General features: G+C 52.0%; 1 protein-coding gene across 2 annotated transcripts; it reads left to right on the forward strand.

Moving 5' to 3' along the window:
- Positions 1-1,982: 1,982 nt before the first annotated feature.
- GMFB (glia maturation factor beta) lies at positions 1,983-22,687 on the forward strand. Of its 2 annotated transcripts, none has more exons than XM_029079045.2 (7): positions 1,983-2,148; positions 7,206-7,302; positions 9,884-9,933; positions 11,949-11,998; positions 13,848-13,930; positions 16,961-17,034; positions 19,073-22,687. In XM_029079045.2, exons 1-7 carry the CDS (start codon positions 2,146-2,148, stop codon positions 19,142-19,144), a joined length of 429 nt encoding a protein of 142 aa, XP_028934878.1. In that variant the 5' UTR covers positions 1,983-2,145; the 3' UTR covers positions 19,145-22,687. The 2 variants fall into 2 exon arrangements, with proteins under 2 accessions (XP_028934878.1, XP_039770004.1); XM_039914070.1 differs by lacking the exon at positions 1,983-2,148 and adding an exon at positions 4,418-4,510.
- Positions 22,688-23,754: the final 1,067 nt, after the last annotated feature.

Raw genomic sequence — 23,754 nt, forward strand, 5'->3', positions numbered from 1 at the left:
CGCGCGCCGGGACCGACCGGCGGGGGGGGGGGGGGGAAGAGAATGACTGCAGCGATGATTAGAATAATAATTCATTCGATAGCAGTTCATTCGATAGTATTTGTTGAGCGCTTAGCACCGTACTGAGCGCTCGGCCACCCTAACGAGCATGGTATTTGTTATGTGCCAAGCACTGCTCTAAGCGCTGGGGTAGTAACAAATCATAAGATACAACCTACTATATAATGGTAAATAACATACAGTATATGATAATGCGATATTACAGGATGATAATAGAGGATAATGATAATAATGTTGGTATCTGTTAAGCGCTTACTCTGTGCAGAGCACTGTTCTAAGCGCTGGGGGGGATACAGGTGTCAGCTGGGTGACTGGGGGCGAGTCACTTCACTTCTCTGGGCCTCAGTTCCCTCATCTGTCAAATGGGGATGAAGACTGGGAGCCCCAAGGGGGACGACCTGATGACCCTGGGTCTCCCCCAGCGCTTAGAACGGTGCTCGGCACATAGTAAGCGCTTAACAGATACCAACATTATTATTATGACAGGTAATCAGGTTGTCCCCCGTGGGGCTCCCAGTCTTCATCCCCATTTTCCAGATGAGGTCACTGAGGCCCAGAGAAGTGAAGTGACTCGCCCCCAGTCACCCAGCTGACGAGTGGCAGAGCCGGGATTCGATCCCACCACCTCTGACTCCCAAGCCCGGGCTCTTGCCACTAATGATGGCATTTGCGAAGCGCTTACTATGTACCAGGCACTGTAATAATAATAATAATAGTGATAATGATAATGATGTTGGTATTTGTTAAGCGCTTACTATGTGCCAAGCACTTTTCTAAGCGCTGGGGTTGGACACAATCCCTGACCCACATAGGACTCACAGAGGAGGCAACGGAGGTCCAGGACAGTGTGGCCTACTGGTCTTCCCCCTTCTAGACTGTGAGCCCTAATTGGGCAGGGATTCTCTCTATCTTTTGCCCAATTATACGATCCGAGCGCTTAGTACAGTGCCCTGCACACAGTAAGCGCTCAGTAAATAAAAATGAATCCTTTTATCCACACCAGTGCTCAGTGTCGTGCTGGGCACACAGTAAGCGTTTAAAAAACCCCACAGTTATTGTTAGAGGGAGGAGACAGATATTAACATAGATAAATAAATGAGAAGCAGCGTGGTCCAGTGGAAAGAGCCCGGGCTTGGGCGTCAGAGGTCGTGGGTTCTAATCCCGCCCCACCACTTGTCTGCTGGGTGACTGTGGGCGAGTCACTTCACTTCTCTGGGCCTCAGTGACCTCATCTGGAAAAGGGGGATGAAGACTGGGAGTCCCACGTGGGACACCCTGATGACCTTGTATCCCCCCCCAGCGCTTAGAACAGTGTTTGGCACATAGTAAGCGCTTAACCAATACCAACATTATTATATTATTATTATTATTATTTTCCATAAATTTGGGTTTTGAAGGCGCACCGGCAGGAAGGGGCCGCTAGGGGGCGGAAGGGAACGGACATCGCCTCCCCCCTCCCAACCGCCGTCACGTGGCTGCACGTCACGTGGCCGGACGCGCTCGGCGGCCCCGCCGGATGGATCGGTCGGGATCGGCCTCTCCCGATTGGTCGGAGGGAGGGCCCCCCCCTCCCTCCGGATTGGCGGAGGTGGAGGCCTCCTCTGATTGGTTGGAGGCTGCCGAGCGGCCTCTCCGGATTGGCGGAGGGGGCGGCCTCCTCTGATCGGTCGCGGGTGCGGACCGGCCTCTCCGGATTGGTGGAGGAGGAGGGCTCCTCGGATCGGTTCCGGGTGCGGCTCGGCCTCTCCGGATTGGCGGAGGAGGAGGGGGAGGCTTCCTCGGATCGGTCGCGGGTGCGGACCGGCCTCTCCGGATTGGCGGAGAGGGCGGCCCCCTCTGATTGGCCGGGGGCGGCTCCTGCGGCTGGGCCCGTCCGGATTGGTTGAGGGAGGCGGCCCCCTCCTGATTGGCCGGGAGCGGTCCTGCCGACGCGCCGGGCCGGGAAGGAGCGGAGGCGGACGAGCCCTTCTTAAAGGGCCCGGGGCGGGACGGGACCGGACGGGACCGGCCCGGCCGGAGGAGCGGCGGCACGTTTAGGGGAGGGCGTCGCCCTCTGTTGGGTCGTGCGTCCGCCCCTCCGCCAAGATGGTGAGTGAGGGGCCTGCCCCGTGCCTGCCCCCCCCGACCCCTTCTCCAAGCCCCCGGCCTCCGGTCCTGCAGCCTCGAACCCCCCCCGCCCCCCCTCCAATGCTCCAGCCTCCCAAGCCCCCCCAGCCTCCAACCCTGCGACCCCCTTGACCCCCCTCTCCAATCCTCCGGCCTCCCCCACTCCTCCAAGCCCCCCGGCCTCGAACCCCGCGACCCCCCGCCCCCCCCCTCAAATGCTCCAGCCTCCCAAGCCCCCCCAGCCTCCAACCCTGCGACCCCCCTGACCCCCCCCCTCCAATCCTCCGGCCTCCCCCACCCGCCCAAGCCCCCCGGCCTCGAACCCCGCGACCCCCCGCCCCCCCCTCAAATGCTCCAGCCTCCCAAGCCCCCCCAGCCTCCAACCCTGCAACCCCCCTGACCCCCCCCTCCAATCCTCCGGCCTCCCCCACCCCTCCAAGCCCCCCGGCCTCGAACCCCGCGACCCCCCTCTCAAATCCTTCAGCCTCCCAAGCCCCCCGGCCTCGAACCCTGCGACCCCCTTGACCTCCCCCCTCAGATCCTCCGGCCTCCCAAGCCCCCCGGCCTCAAACCCTGCGACCCCCCCCCCCGACCCCCATCTCAGATCCTCTTAGCCTCCCAGACCCTTCCAAGCCCCCCAATCTCAAACCCTCCGACACCCCCTTGACCCCCCTCTCAAATCCTCCAGCCTCCCACAGCCCCCATCCTGCCGAATTGTCCATTCCAAGCGCTTAGTACAGCGCTCTGCACAGAGTAAGGGCTAAATAAATCCTCCTGAATGAATGAATCTCAAATCCTCCGGCCTGCCAGACCCCCCCCCAAGCCCCCCAACCTCAAACCCTCCGACACCCCCTGACCCCCCTCAAATCCTCCAGCCTCCCAGACCCCCTCCGAGCCCCCCAACCTCAAACCCTGCAACACCCCTCGACCCCCGCATCTCGATTCTTCCAGCTTCCCGGACCCCCGCAGCCCCCCGCCCTCCAGACCCTCCTCTCAGACCCTCCGATCACCCCCCAGCACCCCTAATCTCAAACCTTCCAGCCCCCTCTGCCCAGCTCAAATCCTTTAGCCTCCCAGATACCCCCACCCCCCTCAGCCCCCCATCTCAAATCCTCCAGCTCCCCAGACCCCCCGACCACTCAACACCCCCCGCCTCCAAGCCCCCCGACCCCCAGCCTCCCATCTCAAACCCTCCAGTCACCCCTCCAAGCCCCCCGGCCCGGCTGCCCGCCCGCCTCCAGCCCGGGTGGGCTTAGGGGGTGGGGGTCCTGATGCTCTCCCCTCCGTCCCTGCTTTCGGCGTCCCTTCTTCCCGGGCTGGGGGGGGGGCTTCAGGCTTGCTTGCCTCCCACCCCTCCCCATGCCCTGGCCCCCCCCTCCTGCCCCTCCTCCTCATTTTAGGAAGGGAAGAAAAGGCACCGTTGGGTTTCCCTTACAAGCCCAGGCCCCCGGCAATAATAATGATGACGACGATGGTGCTCGTCAAGCGCTTACTGGGTGCTAGGCGCTGGGGGAGATACGAGGGCATCAGGTTGTCCCACGTGGGGCTCCCAGTCTTCATCCCCATTTTACAGACGAGGGAACCGAGGCCCGAGATGACTCTGGTCCCACAGCAGGCCTACGGCGGGGCTGGGATTGGAACCCGGGTCCTCCCGCCGCCCAGGCTCTATCCACTAAGCCACGCTGCTTCTCACGGTGGTAAGCGCGAACCTCCGAGGACGACCGGATGGTGGGCGGCGTTTAAGACGCGGGTCTGGGAGTCGGAAGGTCACGCGTCCTAATCCCGGCTCCGCCACCTGTCCTCCGCGTGGCCTCGGCCAAGTCGCTTCACCCCTCTACGCCTCAGTCCCCTCGTCTGTAAAACGGGGATTGAGGCTGTGAGATCTGTGGGGGACAGGGACCGGGTCCGACCCGATTGGCTCGTATCCTCTCCGGCGCCGAGTACGGAGTCCGGCACGTGGTAAGCGCTTAACAAATCCCGCTATTATCATTAGTATTATTATTATTAGCAGGCTCCACAGTCGCTCGGTGGAATGCTGCAGCTGCCGGGTGAGGCCCCCCGTCCCAACCGGGAGAAAACCCAGCCGAGGAATCTCGCCAAGAAAGCTTTCTTTTCAAGCTCAGATGGAATTTGCCCCAACCCGCCTGGAGTGACCCAGTGAACTCCAAATGAAAGGGCCTCTGCTCGATCTGTGGCTTCTGAACTGTACCCTCCCCCCTCATCCTTTGCTTTTTTCCCCTCCTCTTCCGAGGAAAAAATGAGAAAGGGCGAGTGTGCGTACTAGCTTCGGGGAAGCCGAGCAACTTCCAAAGACTCCAGCTGAAAATGCCGTACGTTCCCGGAGGTACGGCAGATTCTCGCAGCGGTGAGAAGGGGCGCGGTGGAGAGGGCCCGGGCCTGGCAGTCACGGGACCTGGGTTCTAATCCGGGTTCCGCCCCTTGTCTGCGGTGTGACCTTGGTCGAGTCACTTCACTTCTCTGTGCTTCAGCGTCCCCCATCTGTTCTCCCTCCTACGTAGGTCGTGACCCCCGTGCGGGACGTGGAATGTCTTCATTCAGTCGTATTTGAGCGCTTAGTGTGTGCAAAGCACTGTACTGGGTGCTTGGGAGAGTATAAAACAGCACACACCCATTCCCTACCCACAACAAGCTCACAGTCTAGAGGGGAAGGCAGACGTTAATATAAAGAAATAAATTACGGATATATACAAGTGTGTCCGACCTGATTATCTTGACTCTACCCCGGCGCTTAGTACAGTGCTTAACAAATGCTATCATCATCCCCCAACTTGATCCCTTTAAAAAAAAAAAATCTACCGATTCTCTTGTATTGGACTCTCCCAGCGCTTAATACAGTGCTCTGCGCTCAGTAGATACCCTTGTTTGATTGAGTGAGCCCAGGATGACTGAAGTATATCTTACTTCCTGATGCCCCGGTTTTATTTATGGACTCGTAATGTCATTTAGTGTCAGAATGTCCTGCTTCCCAGGCTGTAAGTGCCTCAAGGGTAGGAATTATTTCTACTACTACTACTAATAATAATTCTGGTATTAAGCGCTTAAAAGATGTGCCAGGCACCGTACTAAGCATTCTATTTTACTCTCCTGAGCACTTACCACAGTGGCCTGCCCACAGTGAGCGCTCAATAACACTGCTGTTTCCGCCTTAAAAGTCGTTCGACATTTCCTTCAGCCCCATTCACTTTCTACCCGTCGGTGTGATTTTCCCAATATTGTCTTTAAAAGCAATTTTGGGCTACCTTTTTTTATGGTATTTAAGCACTTCCTGTGTGCCAGGCACTGGGTAGATACAAACTAATTCAGGCTGGACACCGTCCCGGTCCCACAGGGGGCTCATAGACTTCATCCTCATTTTACAGATGAGATAAATGAGGACCAGAGAAGCAAAGTGACTTGCCCAAGCCCACCCAGCAGACAAGTGGCGGAGTCGGGATTAGAACCCAGGTCCTTCGGAGGCCCAGGCTCTACTCACCAAGTCACAATGCTCCTCTTGATGTAAGGCAGCGGGGAGTCCTGCACACTCTTGCTGAAGTATAATTCTAGGAATCCTCAAATTTCTGATATTCTTGGCACTTAATTTAGTTCCTCCTTCAGCTGTGGGAAGTGAAAATTGTGCCTTCAGGGCAGGGTGTGATAGGTCGCGGTTACGCTTTTGTCAAATTGCCAGTGTATTTCTGCAAGAAGGTCTCTAAATCATATCCACCCACTCATCCCCTGCTTTTTTTTTTTCCTCCTTTATCTTCTGAGAATTTTTGAAAAAGGGAGAATATGTGTGCCGGCCACCGGGAAGCCAAGCGCCTCCCGGAGACTCCGGTTGAAAGACGGTGCCTAACTCCCGGGGGGTCACGGCAAATTCTTGCAGCGGCGAGAAGCGGCGTGGGCTAGTGGGTAGAGCCCGGGTCCGGCGGTCAGAAGGACCTGGGTTCTAATCCCCGCTCCGCCACCTGTCTGGGTTATCTTGGGCAAGTCACTTCCCTTCTCTGGGCCTCGGTTCCCTCATCTGGAAAATAGGGATGAAGACCGTGTGGGACAGGGATTGTGGCCAACCTGATGAGCTTGTATCTACCCCAGCGCTTAGTACAGTCCCTGGCACACGGTAAGGGCTTAATGAGTACCACTATAAGGTGTCCAGGAGGACGAGGGGCAGAAGAGCGAGACAGCTGGACGGATTGAGTCCCCGAGCTGGGGACCAACTGACAGAGTGGATGTTCTCTGCCGCTGCCAAGTTTCTACGACACTCTCCATCTTCTGAGGGTTGCGTGCCTTCTTTAGGGGCGTGATTTCTCTGCTTTTGCAGCCAACATCCGTCAGATGTAATGATCCGTTCTTGTCTTACCCTTTCGGGTCGTCTCCGACCCATCGCGGCTCCGTGGACGCGTCTCTTCCCACAACGTCGTATCTCCATCTGCAGTCGTTCTTGTAGTGGATCCCGTAGAGTCTTCTCCGGAAAAATCCGGAAGCGGTTGACCATCGCCGCCTTCCGCGGGGTCAACTCGAGTCTCCGACCTCGACTCTCTCCCGTGCCGCTGCTGCCCGGCACGGGCGGGTTTTGACTCGTAGCCGGTGGCCTTCCACTCGCTAGCCACTGGCCAGACTGGGAACGGAATGGGTCTGCCTCTGCTTGACTCTCCCCCCCAGTAGCCGAGACTGGAAACTCTCCAGGTGCCATCCTGAGAGGGGTGATAACCCGTTACCTAGGATAATATAGAATAATAATAATCGTGGTATTTTATTAAGCATTTTCTGTGCCAAGCACGGGAACAGATGCAAGATAGGCAGGTCCCACTTGGGGCTCACAGTCTAAATAGGAGGGAGCACAGACGAAGGAACTGAGGCTCAGAGGAGTGAAGTGGTTCGCCCCAGGTCACGCAGCAGACACGTGGCGGAGCTGGGATTAGAACCCAGGTCCTCTGACTCCCAGGCCCGGGCTCTTTCCACTACCCCGTGCTGCGTCCCGTGGCCCAAGCTCTTATTAGGTGACTAAGACTTTTGTCTTCTACCACCTCCTCTCTTTCCAGAGCGAGTCCCTGGTGGTCTGTGATGTTGCCGACGATCTAGTGGAGAAACTGAGAAAGTTCCGTTTCCGCAAAGAGACGAACAACGCCGCCATTATAAGTAAGCCAAAGCCCCGGCCGACGCGCTTCCAAGATGTTGTCCGTCTCCCCTGCGACTCTTGGTTCTGTCAGAGAAGCAGCGTGGCCCAGTCGGATGGACCTGGGTTCTGTTCCCCGCTCCGCCACACATCTGCTGTGTGACCGTGGGCAAGTCACGTCACTTATCTGGGCCTCGGTTCCCTCATCTGGAAGATGGGGATTAAGAGCGTGAGCCCCATGTGGGGCAAGGACTGTGTCCAACCTGAAGAACTTGTATCTACCCCAGAGAAGGGAGCGGTGGGAGCCCGCACTCTTCCCCGAGCAGACCCTCTCAGCGCCCGGAGAAGAGGCCAGGACTCACATGCCCACTCCATTCCTACCTTTAGGCCGGAACTTCCCTCCCACCAACTGCAAAAAAACCATCGGTGCTATTTATCGAGTACTTATTTTTGTGCAGAGCACTGTAATACTAATAACTGTCGTATTTAAGCGCTTACTGTGTGCCAGGCACTGTACTAAATGCCGGAGTGGGTACAAGCCAGTCAGGTTGGACACAGTCCCTGTCGCGCATCCGGCTCGCAGTCTTCGCCCCCCGTTTTACGGAGGAGGGAACCGAGGCCCAGAGAAGTGAAGTGATTTGCCCAAGGCCATGCAGCAGACCTTGTGGCTCCCAGGCCTGTGTTCTCTCCACTACCTCATGCTGTTTTTGTACTGTGAAAAGTGCTTGGGGAAGGTACCAAACAGCAGAGTGGATTGATCTGATTTCTGCCCGCGAGGAGCTTACCGTCGGGGCGACAGACCTTAAATTACAAATAGGGGAAATATTCATTCATTCAGTTGTATTTCTTGAATGCTTCCTGTGTGCTAAGCGCTTGGGAGGGTACGGCGACAAACAGACACGCTCCCTGCCCCCAGCGAGCTCACAGTTTTTAGAACTATGTCTAGAACTAGTCTAGAACTGCTCACAGTCTAGAAATAGAGGATACAAGCGTAAGTAATTTGGGGCCGAATCAAAATGCTTAAGGGGGCCGATAGGACGGGTGGGTGATCTATGTGGTGTTCTGCTGGAGACTCTGTGGGTATTTCTTTTTTTAAGTCAATCGTATTGAGCGCCAAGTATGTACAGAGCACTATACTAAGTGCTTGGGAGAGTTGACTTCAATATCACAGTTGAAATCAATCGGTAGTATGTGTTGAGTGATTTTCTGTGTGCAGAGCACTTTACTGAGAACTTGGGACAGGACAGAAGAACAGAGTTGGTAGACACATTCCCTGCCCACAAGGAGCTTAAAGTCTAGAGGGGGAGGCAGATATTATTATAATATCAAATGCTTAAAGGGTACAGGTTTGTCATTTTCTTGATCTTTTTAAAATTTTTTTTTATTTTTAATATGGAGTGTGTGTGAGAGAGAGAGAGAAGATATCTGCTCCCTCTTTAGGAACTTAGAGTTTTCAGTTTGGTACACACTTATTTAAAAAAAAAAAAAAAAATTTTCAATAAAGTACCTCAATGCTGAAAGAATTTGCTATATGTCCCCTAATTTGTCTTTCAACTGGAATCGGTGGAAGATTAAACTCTCCTCTATATCCTTGGGATTAGAAAGGTGTGAGGTTGGGAATAGCAGACGAAAATATTGAGGCCGTGCATCTTAAACTGCAGGGTTCCAGGTGTCCGAGACAAATTGGTAAAGCAGCCTTCCTGCAGCTCTACCTGTGCCCCAAATAAAAACACACTTAAAATTGGGAGTAGTGTTATTAATATTATTGTGCGTTAGCCCTGAGGTAGATGCAGAACAATCACGTTGGAGCCAGTCCCCCTACGACGAGGGGCTCAAAGTCTGAGAGGATACCTAATCCCCATTTTTTTTTTAAACGAGAAAACGGAGATCCGGAGAGGTTAAGTGACTTGACCAAGGTCACGCAGCAGTCCTTTGGGCCAGCTAGGACAGAACCGGGTCTCCTGACTTCCAGTTCCCTGTTCCACCCGACTAGGTTATGCCGTCTCTCAAATAAACCCCATCCTGCTGACTCGAATTCGAATGACAGATGGTAGGCCAGAGATAAAGTGTCGCGTAGGTCAAAGTACGTGTGCAGTGCGATGAAGGAACATCACAAAAACGGAGTTGAGAGGAGCCTAAGGCCAATCGTCCATGAATTTGATTCCCACAGGCTCTCCTCGATGAGATTTTTATATCTGGAAGCCACCCAGCGGAGGGATGGGATGGGGGTGGGAGGGTAGCTCCCAGCCAGGGACCAGTTGGGAAGCGGCGTGGCCTAGTGGCTGGAGCACAGGCCCGGGAGTCAGAAGGTCGTGGGTTTCAAGCGCTTAGTACAGTGCTCTGCACATAGTAAGTGCTCAATAATAGTATTGACTAATCCCTGCTCTACCACTTGCCTGCTGTGTGACCTCGGGCAAGTCGCTTCAGTTCCCTCATCTGGAAATTGGGGATGAAGACCGTGAGCCCCGTGTAGGACACAGGGACGGCGTCCGATCCGATTATCTTGCATCTCCCCCAGTGTTTTAAACAGTGCTTGACATGTAGTAAGCGCGCAGTGACTGCTGCTGCTGTTGTTTTTTTTTGACGCTTGCCTTTTCATTCTAGTGAAGATCGACAAAGAGAAAAGGCTGGTGGTGGTGGATGAAGAGCATCAGGTTGGTGGAATTGGCGGCCGGGGGGTTACTGCTGCTTTTTAGGGACATTTTTCTACCCCGAGCGCTTACCGTCTGCAGAGCGCTGTACTGAGCGCTTGGGAGGGGGCAGTGCGGCGGAGTTGGTAGACACGTTCCCTGTTGACAATGAGCTTAAAGTCAAGAGACTTGAAGCATTTCAGAGTGGCGCGGTGTGACCTGGATAACCTGCATAATAGGCGTTGGGAGACAAGCCATCAGATGCACGTTTTCCCCGCATGCCCTCCACGAGCCCACTTTCCGTCACCCCGACTTGCTCCCTTTATTCGTCCCCCCAACCCTCCCAGCCCCACAGCACTTATGTACGTAGCTCTAATTCATTTCTTTATTTAGTCATATTGTCCGTCTCCCCCTGCAGATCGTAAGCTTGTTGCGGGCAGGGAACGTGTCTGTTTATGGTTGTCCTCTCCCAAGCGTCCAGGGCAGTGCTCTGCACACAGTAAGCTCTCAATAAATGCAGTCGAATGAATCGAATGGACGAGTCCGTCCTCCGGGCAGTGTGTTAGCCATTGGCCTCGGGGGTCCCAACGTGTTGAAGTGTGGAGGAGATTCTCACAGTGCCCACAGACTTGACAGGCAAAGGATCTGGCCCCTTTTACTGGCGGATATTTGGAGGCCAAGAGACTCTGACTGCCCACTTCTTTATTTAGGATATTTATTAAGCGCTTACTGTGTGCCAGACATTGTTCTAAGTGCTTCTGTTGAGCTGTTTGATTTTTTTTTTTCTGGTCAGTCATATTTATTGAGCTCGCACCGTACTGAGCGCTTAGGAGAGGACAACACGATGTATAACGGCCACATTCCCTGCCCACATCGAGCTTAGAGTCAAGAGGGGGAGATGGACGTTAATCGAAATAAATGATAGATCTGGACATAAGTTTTGGGAGCGGGGATGAATAAAGGGAGCAAGTCAGGGTGACGCAGAAGGGAGTGGGAGAAGAGGAAAGGAGGGCTTAGGCGGGGAAGGCCTCCTGGAGGAGATGGGCTTTTAATAAGGCACGGGGGTCTGAGGAGAGTAATTGTCTATTTGATTTTATTTGGACTGCCGTGCGTGAGCGAGACTTAAAGCTTCTTTCCCGAAGCTGAGCTGGGGAAGTGCCCGTTAATCTGGGTTTCTTTTTTAATGGTATTGGTCAAGCACTTAGAGGTGCCAGGCACTGTACTAAGCACTGGGGTGGATACAAGATAATCAAGATGGACACAGTCCTGGCCCACGAGGAGTTCGGAGTCTAAAGTTGGAGGGAGTAGGATCTAATCCCATTTGGCAGATGAGGAAACTGAGGCACAGAAAGGCTAAGTGACTCGCCCAGTGTCACCCAGCAGACAAGTGGTGGGGAAGCAGCGTGGCCTAATGGATAGAACCCGGTCCAGGGAGTTAAAAGGAGCTGGGTTCTAATATGGGTTCCACCACTTGTCTGCTGTGTAACCTTGGGCAAGTCATTTCACTTCTCTGGGCCTCAGTTACCCGTCTGTTAAATGGGGATGAAGACTGTGAGCCCCAAGCGAGACAGGGACTGTGTGTCCAACCTGCTTAGCTTCTGTCTACCCTAGTGCTTAGAACAGTGCTTGACACATAGTAAGCCCTTAACAAGTACCATTATTATTATTTATGTGGTGCAGCTGGGATTAGAACCCAGGTCCTTCCGACTCCCAGGCCTGGGTTCTTTCCAGTAGGCCACGCTGCTTCTCATCTGTCTGCCCCCTGCCCGAGGCAGGACACATTTTTTGTCAGGTCTCGATGTGATAAATGACGTGTCTCCTGGCGCCGGGATTCAGGGGGCAGAGTCGGTTTGAACGGAATCTGTAGGTTTGGGACCGGTTGTCAGTTCAACATAAGGAGCGGATCTACCTTGGCACGAAAGCGAATCTTTGGGAGAGGTTGGGGGTGTTCTTTTAGGGTATTTCTCCACCAGCCCATGAGTTTTTAAATGGGGGGAAAAGAAAAGTTCTCCCTACTGATTTTTGCCTTCTATTTCCAGGGAATTTCGCCTGATGAACTCAAAGACGAGCTACCCGAGCGACAGCCTCGATATCCTTTTTTTCTTCTCTCTCTCTCTCTCTCTCTCTCTCTCTTTTAATGGTATTTAAGTACTGTGTTCCAGGCACTGGGGTAGATATCAACTTAGGTTGGATACAGTCCCTGTCCCACGTGGAGCTCACAGTCTTCATCCCCATTTTACAGATGAGATAACTGAGGCACAGAGAAGTGAAGTGTCTCGGCCAAAGTCACACAGCAGATAAGTGGTGGAGCCGGGATTAGAACCCATGACCCATAAGACTGTGAGCCCCACGTGGAACAGGGACTGTATCCAAACCTGATTACCTTGTCTCTACCCCAGCGCTTAGAACAGTGCCTGCCTAACAAATACCATCATTATTATTATTATTCCCCATTTTACAGATGAGGAAACTGAGACCCAGAGCATAATAATTGTGGTGTTTGAGTTCTATGCGCCAGGCACCGTACTAAGCGCTGGGGCGGCTACAAGTCGATCAGTTTGGACGCGGTCCCCGTCCCACATGGGGCTCACAGTCTCAATCCTCATTTTACAGATGAGGTCACCGAGTCACAGAGAAGTTGTGACAGCAGACAAGTGGCAGAGCTGGGATTTGAACCCAGGTCCTTGCGACTCCCAGGCCTGGGCTTTATCCACTAAGGCTACGTCGCTCCTCCCTTTCTGAGTGGACTGAATTTGAAGTAAGGCGTCCTCGTTCATTCAGTAGCGCTTTTACGAAGCACCTGTCGAGTGCGAAGCCCTGTACCGAATGTTGGGATTCGACAGGCTGCCGATCTAACCACGGAAGGGCGGACGGGGAAGAAAAACTGAAACGAAAGGACGCGTTGAATACGGAAGCAGCCGTGGAATGCTGAAGGGGGAGTTTTACGCCCCTCGCGGCCCAAGCGCTGATGACTGGAATTCGAACCCCTCCCCACAGCTTTCTAAAAGTTGACGAGGCTTCGTCCTGTCACTTTGTCAGTCGTATTTATTGAATGCTTACTGGGTGCGGAGCACTGTACTAAGCACCTGGAGAGAGAACAGTAGAACGATAAGCAGACCCATCCCCTGCCCGCGATAAGCTTACAGTCTGGAGACGAGTTACGGTCTTGAGACGAGTTTAGCGTGGCCTCCTCTGCCTCTGAGGCTTTGCCGTCAATCGTCGGTATTTACTGAGCGCTTACTGGGTGCAGAGCGCCGTACTAAGCGCTTGGGAGAGTACAGCATCGCAGACGTACTCCCTGCCCACAACGAGCTTTCGGTCTACAGGAAATTTTTAAGAAATTCCCACTTTTCCCAACATTTTATTAAAGTGATATTTAAGCGCTTACTATGTGTCCGGTCACTCTAGCCTGTATCTACCCCAGCACTTATTAATCAGGATGGATATAGTCCCTGTCCCACAAGGGACTCCCAGTCTTCATCCCCATTTTGCAGATGAGGGAACTGAGGCCCGGCGGAATGATTTGTCCAAGGACCCAGAGCAGAGAAGTGGCGGGGGCAGGATTAGAACCCAAGTCGTCGGACTCCCAGGCCTGGGTTCTTTCCACTAGGCTACGCTGCTCCAGTTCCATTGTACTGCCGAGAGGATCTCTCCCCATCTCGTGAACCCAGGCAGTTATTTTTAGCTCATTGCTGAAAACTCTGGCAATTACACAAAGGATTCTATTTACGTACGCGTCGGATGGCGGCGAATATTAACCTTTCCAGCCAGCCACGCTGGTTGGAAAGGTTACCGGTCCTCGAGTTCTTCTCTGATCGCGCACCCGCAAGCATCTAGGGTCTTTTAAGATGCGTTGATCTTCCGTTCGTGGTCCCCGAAACTGCCCAAAGCCTCGTTCAAATATGCAGCCGCTTCTCTTTTCTTAACTCGAGAAAAACCTTCATTGTATATAGCTATAAATATCAACACGACGATGGAAGAGTTTCATATCCCTTGTGCTTTATTTTCTCCAGTCCTGTCGGTGAGTAGCCTTCACGATCAGCCCGGCTGACTCTCAGATGAGGTCGGTCCATCGTACCGATTGAGCGCTTACCGTGTGCGGAGCACTGTGCTTCGTCTTCGATGGTTCTGTTGGTCGAGGGGGCTTCGTGACTCTGATGTGGGGCTCTCAGATGAGTCAGTCAGTCAGTTGTATGTGTGAGCGCTTACTGTGTGCAGAACACTGTGCTGTTCTCTTAGTTGAGTACAGCACAGCGGTATGTGACGCGTGTTCCCGCTAAAGTTGGTTCTCGTGCTGAATGTCCTGGAAATGAGGTAGTGTATGTTGAATTCCTTAACTCTCGGGAGACGTCCTTCCTACTAAAGTGTGGGTTTTGTTTTTTCTTTAAGCATGGTCTCTAGGTTCTGTAATTAAAAAAAACCAAATAGCCATAGGATACTCCGAATACTTAAATACTCCCCTAATAGGCCGAAAGCTCATTAAGGGCAGGCATTTTGTCTGCTATGCCTGCTCTGTTGTCCGCTCCCAAGTGCTGTTACATTGCTCTGCTCATAGTAAGCGCTCAAATACCACTGATTGGTAGCTTTTTAATTCAACTGCACATTAACCATGAAATGGGGAGTTTATTGGCGCTGGTATTATCACTCGCCCCATCTTGCTTTGTCCCAAAAGGAACGGTAGCATTTAGTACGGTGTTGAACTAGATCATTAGAAAGCTGTGAATTACTTTCCTTCTAGATCATTAGAAAGCTTTGAATTACTTTGTTTCCTGCCCTCAGCTCTTTCATAATTTTACATTTCCCCCTTCCCACCTCCCCCGACACACCCTGCCATTTAATTCGAAGCGCTGAGGATATCCACCGGAGGCCTCTGAGAAAATGTCCAGCTCCTCAGCAGCCAGTGAGGTTCCAGGATCTTCCCAAGGAGCGTGTCGCTCAGCGCTGCTGTTCTTCGTTCGGGAATAGTGAACCACCGTCCCCCAACCCTTTACGATGGGCTAGATCAGCCAGTCAGTACTATTTATTGAGCGCCTGCTAGAGACAGAGTCCTGGGAGAGCACCTGGAGTTCATTGACGGTCTGCCCGATCTCAAGGACGTTACAATCTAGTGTTTTTTTGTTTGTTTTTTTTTTTGGTTTTTCTTAAGCACTTACTAAGTGCCAAGCCCTGTTCTACGTGCAGGGGTAGATATAAGTTAATCAGGTTGGACACAGTCCCTGCCCCACGTAGGGCTCCCAGTCTTAATCCCCATTTTCCAGATGGAGGGAACTGAGGCACAGGGAAGTGACTCGGCCAGGGTCACACAGCAGACGCGTGGCGGAGACGGGATGAGAACCCACGTCCCCCGATTTGGCCGACGCCAAATAACCGGACCGTGTGGCGTGTGGATCGAGTCCGGTAGGGAGGGGCCTGCCAATAAGTTAATTATGAACTTTAATGGCATCTTTTCCCAACGTCCAGAGAGGGTGTTGGCTGGGTTCAAGCAACGGCCCTGCAGTGAGGACGTTTGAGGCGTTTTAGGCAAAAACCCGCTAGAAGCAGCATGGCTTGGTGGCTAGAGCCCGGGCCTGGGAGTCAGAAGGTCATGGGTTCTAATCCCGGCTCTGCCACCTGCCTGCTCTGTGACCTCGGGCAAGTCACTTCACTTCGAATCCCAGCTCCGCCACTTGTCAGCTGTGTGACTGTGGGCAAGTCACTTCACTTCTCTGTGCCTCAGTTACCTCATCTGTAAAATGGGGATTAAGAGTGTGAGCCCCACGTGGGACATCCTGATTCCCCTGTGTCTACCCCAGCGCTTAGAACAGTGCTCGGCACATAGTGAGCGCTTAACAAATACCAACATTATTATTATTATTATTCTCTGGGCCTCAGTTACCTCATCTGTTAAATGGAGACTGAGACTGTGAGCCCCACGTGGGACAGGGACTGTGTCCGACCCGATTTCTTTGTATTCATTGCAGCGCTCGAAACAGCGGATGGCACATAGTAAGCGCTTAACAAATACCATTATTATTATCGTTATTATTCAATGGGCAGCTCCTTAAGGGGCAGGGAGTCTGTCTACCAACAGTGGTCCTCTCCCCAGCTCTTAGTATTCATTCATTCATTCAATAGTATTTATTGAGCGCTTGCTATGTGCAGAGCGCTGTACTAAGCTCTTGGAATGGGCAAATCGGCAACAGATAGAGACGATCCCTGCCCATTGACGGGCTTAAGGTCCAATCTGGGGAGACAGACAACAACAACAGCAATAAATAGAATCAAGGGGATGGATGAACATCTCATTAAAACAGTAGCGATAAATAGAATCAAGGTGATGTACATCTCATTAGCAAAATAAATAGGCTCATAAAAATACATACAAAGGAGCGGACGAGCACAGTCCTGAGGGGAAGGGAGGGGGGAGGAGCAGAGGGAAAGAGGGGGAAAAGGGGGCTTAGCTGAGGGGAGGTGAAGGGGGGGATAGGCAGCAGAGGGAGCAGAGGGAAAAGGGGAAGCTCGGTCTGGGAAGGCCTCTTGGAGGAGGTGAGCTCTCAGTAGGGCTTTGAAGAGGGGAAGAGAATTAGTACAGTGTTCTGCCCCGGTAAACCCTCAATAAATATCATGGTTTGATCCTCCCTCTTCTTGTGGCAATTTTCACATTACTGTTTCCATCCTATCTAGAAGTTTTTGATCAAATCTGGAAAGTGGTCCAATATCCGCATCGACTTCAACTCCAAGAATCTGGGGGGTGGGGCGGGGCTCAGTGAGTTATTGTCGATTCTGACTTTTATGAAGAAAGCCCCACTCTGGCTGTCTTCATTTCCGCGGACCTGCAGTTTGGATTAAAACTGGGCGACGTGCCTCTTTTTTGTTTTTCTTTTGGGTTTTTTTTGCATCAGTAGTCCCTGATTTCAGCTTGCGCTTATGCTTTTGGGCCACAGCTTCCCTAAAGCAAATGGGAAATCTTCAAATGTGATCGTGGAACTTGCGAGACCCTTCCCTCCCCCATTTCCCTCCACCTTATTTCTCACGACCCTAACTTCTCCAAACTGGTTTCTCCCCTCTGTAGGATGTAAGCCGGAGCAACAGATGATGTACGCTGGAAGCAAGAATAAACTGGTTCAGACAGCTGAACTTACAAAGGTAGGTTCACCCGGAGTATTTGGCTTGACCTCCCGCCCCAAGCCTCATTTTCTCCTAAAAGAAAAATCACTGTGAGGATTATATTGATTCTTTGAGTTCTCACTGCCAGTTCTTTCTCTCTCCCTCTTCTTTGCGCCTCTCTCCCTCTTTTTTCCCCCCCTCCCCCTCTTTTTTCCCCTCTCTCCCTCATTCCCCCCCATTCCCCCCCATTTCTCTCCCCTCTCTCCTTCATCCCCCCCATTTCCCCCCCATCTCCCCTCTTCCCCCCCTCTTCCCCCCTCTTCCCCCCCTTCCCCCCTCTCCCCCCTCTTCCCCCCCTCTTCCCCCTTCCCCGTTCCCCCTCTCTTTCCCCCTCTCTTTCCCCCCCTCTCTTTCCCCCCTCTCTTTCCCCCCTCTCTTTCCCCCCCTCTCTTCCCCCCCTCTCTTTCCCCCCTCTCTTTCCCCCCCTCTTTCCCCCCTCTCTTCCCCCCCTCTCTTTCCCCCCCCTCTTCCCCCCACTCTTTCCCCCCACTCTCTCCCCCCCCTCCCCCCACTCTCTCCCCCCACTCTCTCCCCCCACTCTCTCCCCCCCCCTCCCCCCTCTCTTCCCCCCCTCTCTTCCCCCCCTCTCTTCCCCCCCTCTCTTCCCCCCCTTCCCCCCCTTCCCCCCCTTCCCCCCCCTCTTCCCCCCCTCTCTTCCCCCCTCTCTTCCCCCCTCTCTTCCCCCCCTCTCTTCCCCCCTCTCTTCCCCCCCTCTCTTCCCCCCTCTCTTCCCCCCCTCTCTTCCCCCCTCTCTTCCCCCCCCTCTCTTCCCCCCCTCTCTTCCCCCCCTCTCTTCCCCCCCTCTTTCCCCCCCTCTTTCCCCCCCTCCCCCCTCTCTCCCCCCCTTCCCCCCTCTTCCCCCCCCTCTTTCCCCCCTTTCCCCCCTCTCTTTCCCCCCCTCTCTTTCCCCCCCTCTCTTTCCCCCCCTCTCTTTCCCCCCTCTCTTCCCCCCCTCTCTCCCCCCCTCTTCCCCCCCCCTCTCTTCCCCCCCCTTTCCCCCCTTTCCCCCCTCTTTCTCCCCCTCTCTTTCCCCCCTCTCTCTTCCCCCCTCTTTCCCCCCTCTCTCTTCCCCCCTTCCCCCCCTCTTCCCCCCTCTTCCCCCCTCTTCCCCTTCCCCCTTTCCCCCCTCTTCCCCCCCTCTTTCCCCCCTCTTCCCCCCTCTTCCCCCTCTTCCCCCTCTTCCCCCTCTTCCCCCTTTCCCCCCCTTTCCCCCCTTTCCCCCCTTTCCCCCCCTTTTCCCCCCTTTTCCCCCCTTTCCCCCCCTTTCCCCCCTTTCCCCCCTTTCCCCCCTTTCCCCCCCTTTCCCCTTCCCCTTCCCCCCTCTTTCTTCCCCCCCTCTTTCTTCCCCCCCTCCCCCCTCTTCCCCCCTCTCTCTCTCTTCCCCCCTCTCTCTCTCTTCCCCCCCTCTCTCTCTTTCCCCCCTCTCTCTTCTCTTCCCCCCCTTCCCCCCTCTCTCTCCCCCCCCCTTCCCCCCCCCTTCCCCACTCTCTCTCTCTTCCCTGGGCCTCAGTTACCTCATCTGTAAAATGGGGATTGAGACTGTGAGCCCCATGTGGGACAGGGACCGGGTCCAACACGATTTGCTTGTAGCCACCCCAGCGCTTAGTACATTGCCTGGCCCATTAGAAAGCGCTTAAATATTGTGATTATCGTCTCGGTGTAAAGCGTGAGACTCAATCTCCAGTAATAGTTGCGATATTAAGTGCTGGGGAAGATGCAAGATAACCAGGCAGGACACAGTCCCCGTTCCACCCCGTCCTAAGGGAGAATGGTTATCGAAATCACCATTTTGCAGGTGAGGTAACTGAAGCACAGAAAAGTGAAGCGACTTGCTCAAAGTCACACAACAGGCTAGTGGCGGAGCCAGAATTAAATCCCGGTCCTCTGATTTCCCTGGACCCGGTCTCTTCCCACTGGGCCACACTGCTTTCCTGCTTTTCCTTAGTGTTTGAAAGTATCGTCTCATTAACTTCTTACCTGTTTCATCGTTAATGACCCACACTGTCCTTCTCTTCAGGTATTTGAAATCCGAAATACCGAAGACTTAACTGAAGAATGGTTACGGGAGAAACTGGGCTTTTTCCACTAAAAGCAAACCTCTGCATTACTCCAAGTCTTTATGTCCTAACCTGACCATACTGGAACTAGACATAAATACTTATTTATGCCTAAAAATGCACTGTTATTTACAGTTTTATTATTTTTTTTTTTCGGTTTCCTGCAGTTAAGAATAATTCTCCAATCGTGCAGAGTTTGTACCAAGGAGGAGACACTCTCCTTGAAGTAATGAAACTTTGTGAAGTAGTTTTTGTTTGTTTCTGTTTTCCTAATATTTGTAACTGTCCAGTGGAATACTTCTCTGCAGGGACATTTTGCACTCTTTGAGACCAATTTTTAGAACGTAAATTTCATATGTTCCCATTTCCCGTTGCCTTTGGGAAGTGGGTATTAGCTTGTGATGAGCAACGAAAACCTCCTTCTGACACATACTGGATATTCGCAATTCAATAGCCCAGCGCTACGTATTAAACTCGTGAAGCCCATCGAGTCAAGGGTTCCACCGACCCCAATTGGAGCCGACGATAGTGTTCAATATTTGACTCAAGGTAGCGTGAACTGCGGATGCTTTTTTTTCTTTCCAGTGATTTCAGAGCCGCTGCGATTTCCTTAATCCCGTTTCTCAAATCTCCAGTAATGAAGTTACTCCACTTTGAATCTTTGAGCTGTCTGCCTGGGGACGGTGATTTAACTATTAGGTTCTCTTCTTGTAGGAAGCTGCGTCTTAGGCTTGTAGAAATCTAAGGGACGTGACGCCACGGGGCAGAGGTGGTGAAGTCACGTCCAGATGTTGCAAGACACCCCCTTAAGAAGTTTAAAAGCATCTCCTCAGACGAGCCTATCTCCTGACCTTGCCGTTTGAACTCTAGGCGTTTTTAAACCTGTTAACACCGTGCCTTTGACTCATTAGCTTTACACTTACCTGAAGTCACACTGCCAGAACTCCGGATTGCGTGGGTGACGACAACACGAGCAGCGTGGGTAGTCACCTTCCCTGCGCACAACTAGTTTACAGTCTACAGGGGGTGCGTACGTGTTTGCGATGAGGCGAGGGCTCCCGAGGAAACAGCGATTTTAAAGCCCGCCCTTTCATTCATTCGAAAACCACCCACGTCGCTAGATACCAGACCGTGTTGTGCTTGTAAGAGTTGTTGGGTCGAATGGCATAGTGTGCTGGACTCCAGAGTAATGAACCCCTACTGGAGAGCAAAGATGTGAAATCGACATGTTAAATTGCAGGCCCACGTTGCAAAAATAGGCGTGTTGAGAGGTCTGTCGTCAGTCCGACCGCCGACGTTTTTAAAGATGGCCACCGTCTTTTTAAGAAATCAGCACATCGAGGGGATTAGGGCCAGTCTGAATAGGACCAGGGATTTCCTATCCGTTGCCAAAAAGGGCGGCCTTCGTATCGGGATCATTTTCCTTCTTGCCGATTCAAATGCTCTGTGTCCCGAAGCTCCCGCGATTCACAGTCGGAAATCTTACGCTCAGTTGATCGATCAGTCGTATTTATCGAGCACTCACTGTGCGAGGCGATGTACTGAGCGCTTGGGAGAGGGCAACACAATAGAACAGACACATTCTCTGCCCACAACGAGTTTACGGTCTGGAGGGAAGATTCTCAAAGCGCGTGTGCTCTGTTCATGAAGGCTGCTTCGCTAAGGGTCGTAGAGGAAGGGGCGAGAGAGAGAACAACATTAGACTTCTGTTAAATATGGAAAGGATTCTTTATTTTCTAATTTTTTTTTCCTGCCCGCAAATGTTTGATAGAATAACTTATTCCACCGTTTTATGGAACCGCTTGAGGTCAGCGGATGACTCTTTGATTCTGGGATTTCCGGAGGATATCCGGTCTATCTCCTCCCTGAGTGGAAAATACATTCCATACCGGCACAGTACACTCGAGTGAAGGAAATAGGTGTCTTCTATCCGTTAATTTACTTCGCAGAAATAAGAGGAATTAGCGTGTCAGAATGTTTTTAGTGATTCTTTGGTTTCACGTCGCGTCATCTAGAGCAGTGCCAAGGTCTCCTTTGGAGAGGAGAGGTTTTTCGTCATGGTTGCCATATTTACATTTACCTTTTTCTCCTATTGCACGACCTAAATGTCTCTACCGTTGTATATTGTGGTGTTTGTCTCCGCTGCTACCCTGGACCAATCACCACAACATTCCTCCTAGGTATTTCAGTCGGTTCGGGCCTTCCGCCCCTCAGTTTCCTCCTTCCTCTTAGCATCTCCAACTGTGAGGAGGCCGAGGGCCTCGGGTCACTTGGAAGCCAGTTCATCCAGGTCGATAGAACCACGGTAACTCCCCAGGTTTTACAGACCTCCGTTTCGGCATGCCGGCTTCTTAAATCCGCACCGCTTTAAGCGCTCAGCAGGTTTCACTGGGGTAGGAAGGACAGGTGAGATCGAACAGGGCTGAGCGAGTCACCGTTTGACTTCCATTCGGCTTGGCTTATGCCAGGAAGTTATGCCGTGGTCTGGAAAATTTCTTTTTGGTTTTTGGGGTGGGGGGGTTTGGTGTTCCAAAATGTTCTGACGACTGGTTCGTGAATGTGTTTGGAAAAAAATTCAGCGAATTGTTAGTTTCATTCTTGCCTAATGTAGGTCGGGTTTCAGGTTGGCTTAAAACGCCTGTGGGTTTAAGAGGGTGTTATTACGAAATATGTGGGAGAATTATAATTCTAATAGGATTGACTTTTTTTTCCAGAGGTTCCACCCAGACTAGGTGTACCCTGGTCTGAAACTTAAGACGTCCAGTTTGGAGAGCACATTACCAACCTATTTTCCCGGTGACTTTTTTAAATGCTGAGAGCGTGAATGGCTTTTTTTCCCCCCTTCGTCTAAGCTCTTAAACTTTTCAAAATTTCCGGCTTCCCTTTAAAACCCACGAGTTGCGTGGATCAGGAATTCATAAAGCGGACTCGAGGTGCTTTGCTATTTTCATAAAAGTTTGCATACTGATATTTGGTGGATTAGAAAGCAACTCACGCGTTGTAACGACTCGTAAATGTTTTTAATACTTGACTACCCCTCCCGATAGGTCACGCCGCCAATACTGGATTCTGGTATTTGAGCCTTTTACGTGTCGCGAAGAAGCGTCTCAGCGCTTCCAGTCGAATCTCATTTTGTATTTAAGAAAAGTGTAAATAACTTGGAATCTCCTAGGTAACTAAGGGCCCCAAGCTAAATCTCCTCGAGCCAAGGAACTTCGATCAGTTGTTTTCCTAGTTATGCCGAACTTCATATCGAGAGCCAACTGATCCCTTCTGAGGTTGAGTTAAGACGGCAAAGGAAAGGTTGGATTTCCTTTGGGAGCTGCGGGTCGGACCTGTGTGTTTTGATCGCCCGGCGTAATTTTCTGCCATCGCCAACGTGGCAGGAGGCTTTTTGCAAAACTGCAGGCCGGCCTAGTGAATCTCAACAGTTTTACATGGTTATTAAACAGTACCAACATTTGACCCCACTCACTTAACACCGTTTAGTCTCTGCTAGCCATATTGCATGTTTAATTTACGCAGCCTTTGCTAAGCATATGCCTGTACTGGTTCAAATAAAATGTAACAACTGATTCCGGCCTGCTCTTTTATTTTATTTTATTTTTCTCTAGCTTTCTGTTTTGCAGTCAGAGTATCCTATGACGAACTGTGGCAGCTCTATCTTCTCTGGAAAGGTTGTAAAGGACAGGGATACTAGCCAGGGTAGGAACACGAGCATAGACTGAAACCGCTCCGACTGGAAGCTCCCTAAGGGCAGGGAATACTTGCATTCATTCAGTCGTATTTATTGAGCACTTACTGTGTGCAGAGCACTGTACTAAGCGCTTGGGAAGTAGAATTCAGCAACAAATAGAAACAATTCCTGCCCACGATGGGCTCACAGTCTAGAATGGGGGGAGACAGACATCAAAACCAGTAAACAGGCATCAGTACCATCATTATAAATAGAATTATAGATCTATATACATTAATAAAATGAATAGAAGTATAAATATGTATACATATACACAAGTGCTGTCAACCCTGTTTTTATGACTCCCGTCTTAGCCGCTTGTCAGCTGTGTGACTTTGGGCAAGTCACTTCACTTCTCTGTGCCTCAGTGACCTCATCTGTAAAATGGGGATGAAGACTGTGAGCCGCATGTGGGACAACCTGATGACCCTGTACCTACCCCAGCGCTTAGAACAGTGCTTGGCACATAGTAAGCACTTAACAAATACCAACATTATTAGCAATAAAATGGGGATTAAGACTGTGAGCCCTACGTGGGACAACCTGATCATTTTATATCCCCTCCAGGATTTAGGACAGTGCTTTGCACATAATCTCCCCCAATTAGACTGTGAGCCTGTCATTGGGCAGGAATTGTCTCTATCTGTTGCCGAATTGTATATTCCAAGTGCTTATTACAGTGCTCTGCACCTAGTAAGTGCTCAATAAATACCACTGAATGAATGAATAAGCACTTAAATACCTACATTATTATTATTAAAATGGGGATTAAGACGGCAAGCCCCACGTGGGACAACCTGATCACCTTGTATCCCCTCCAGCGCTTAGAACAGGGCTTTGCACATAGTAAGCGCTTAACAAATACCATCATTGGTAGTAGTCTTCTCTGGGCCTCAGTTCCCTCAT

The sequence above is a fragment of the Ornithorhynchus anatinus genome, chromosome 14, assembly GCF_004115215.2.
Source record: "Ornithorhynchus anatinus isolate Pmale09 chromosome 14, mOrnAna1.pri.v4, whole genome shotgun sequence".
In the NCBI taxonomy this organism is placed as follows: Eukaryota; Metazoa; Chordata; class Mammalia; order Monotremata; family Ornithorhynchidae; genus Ornithorhynchus; species Ornithorhynchus anatinus.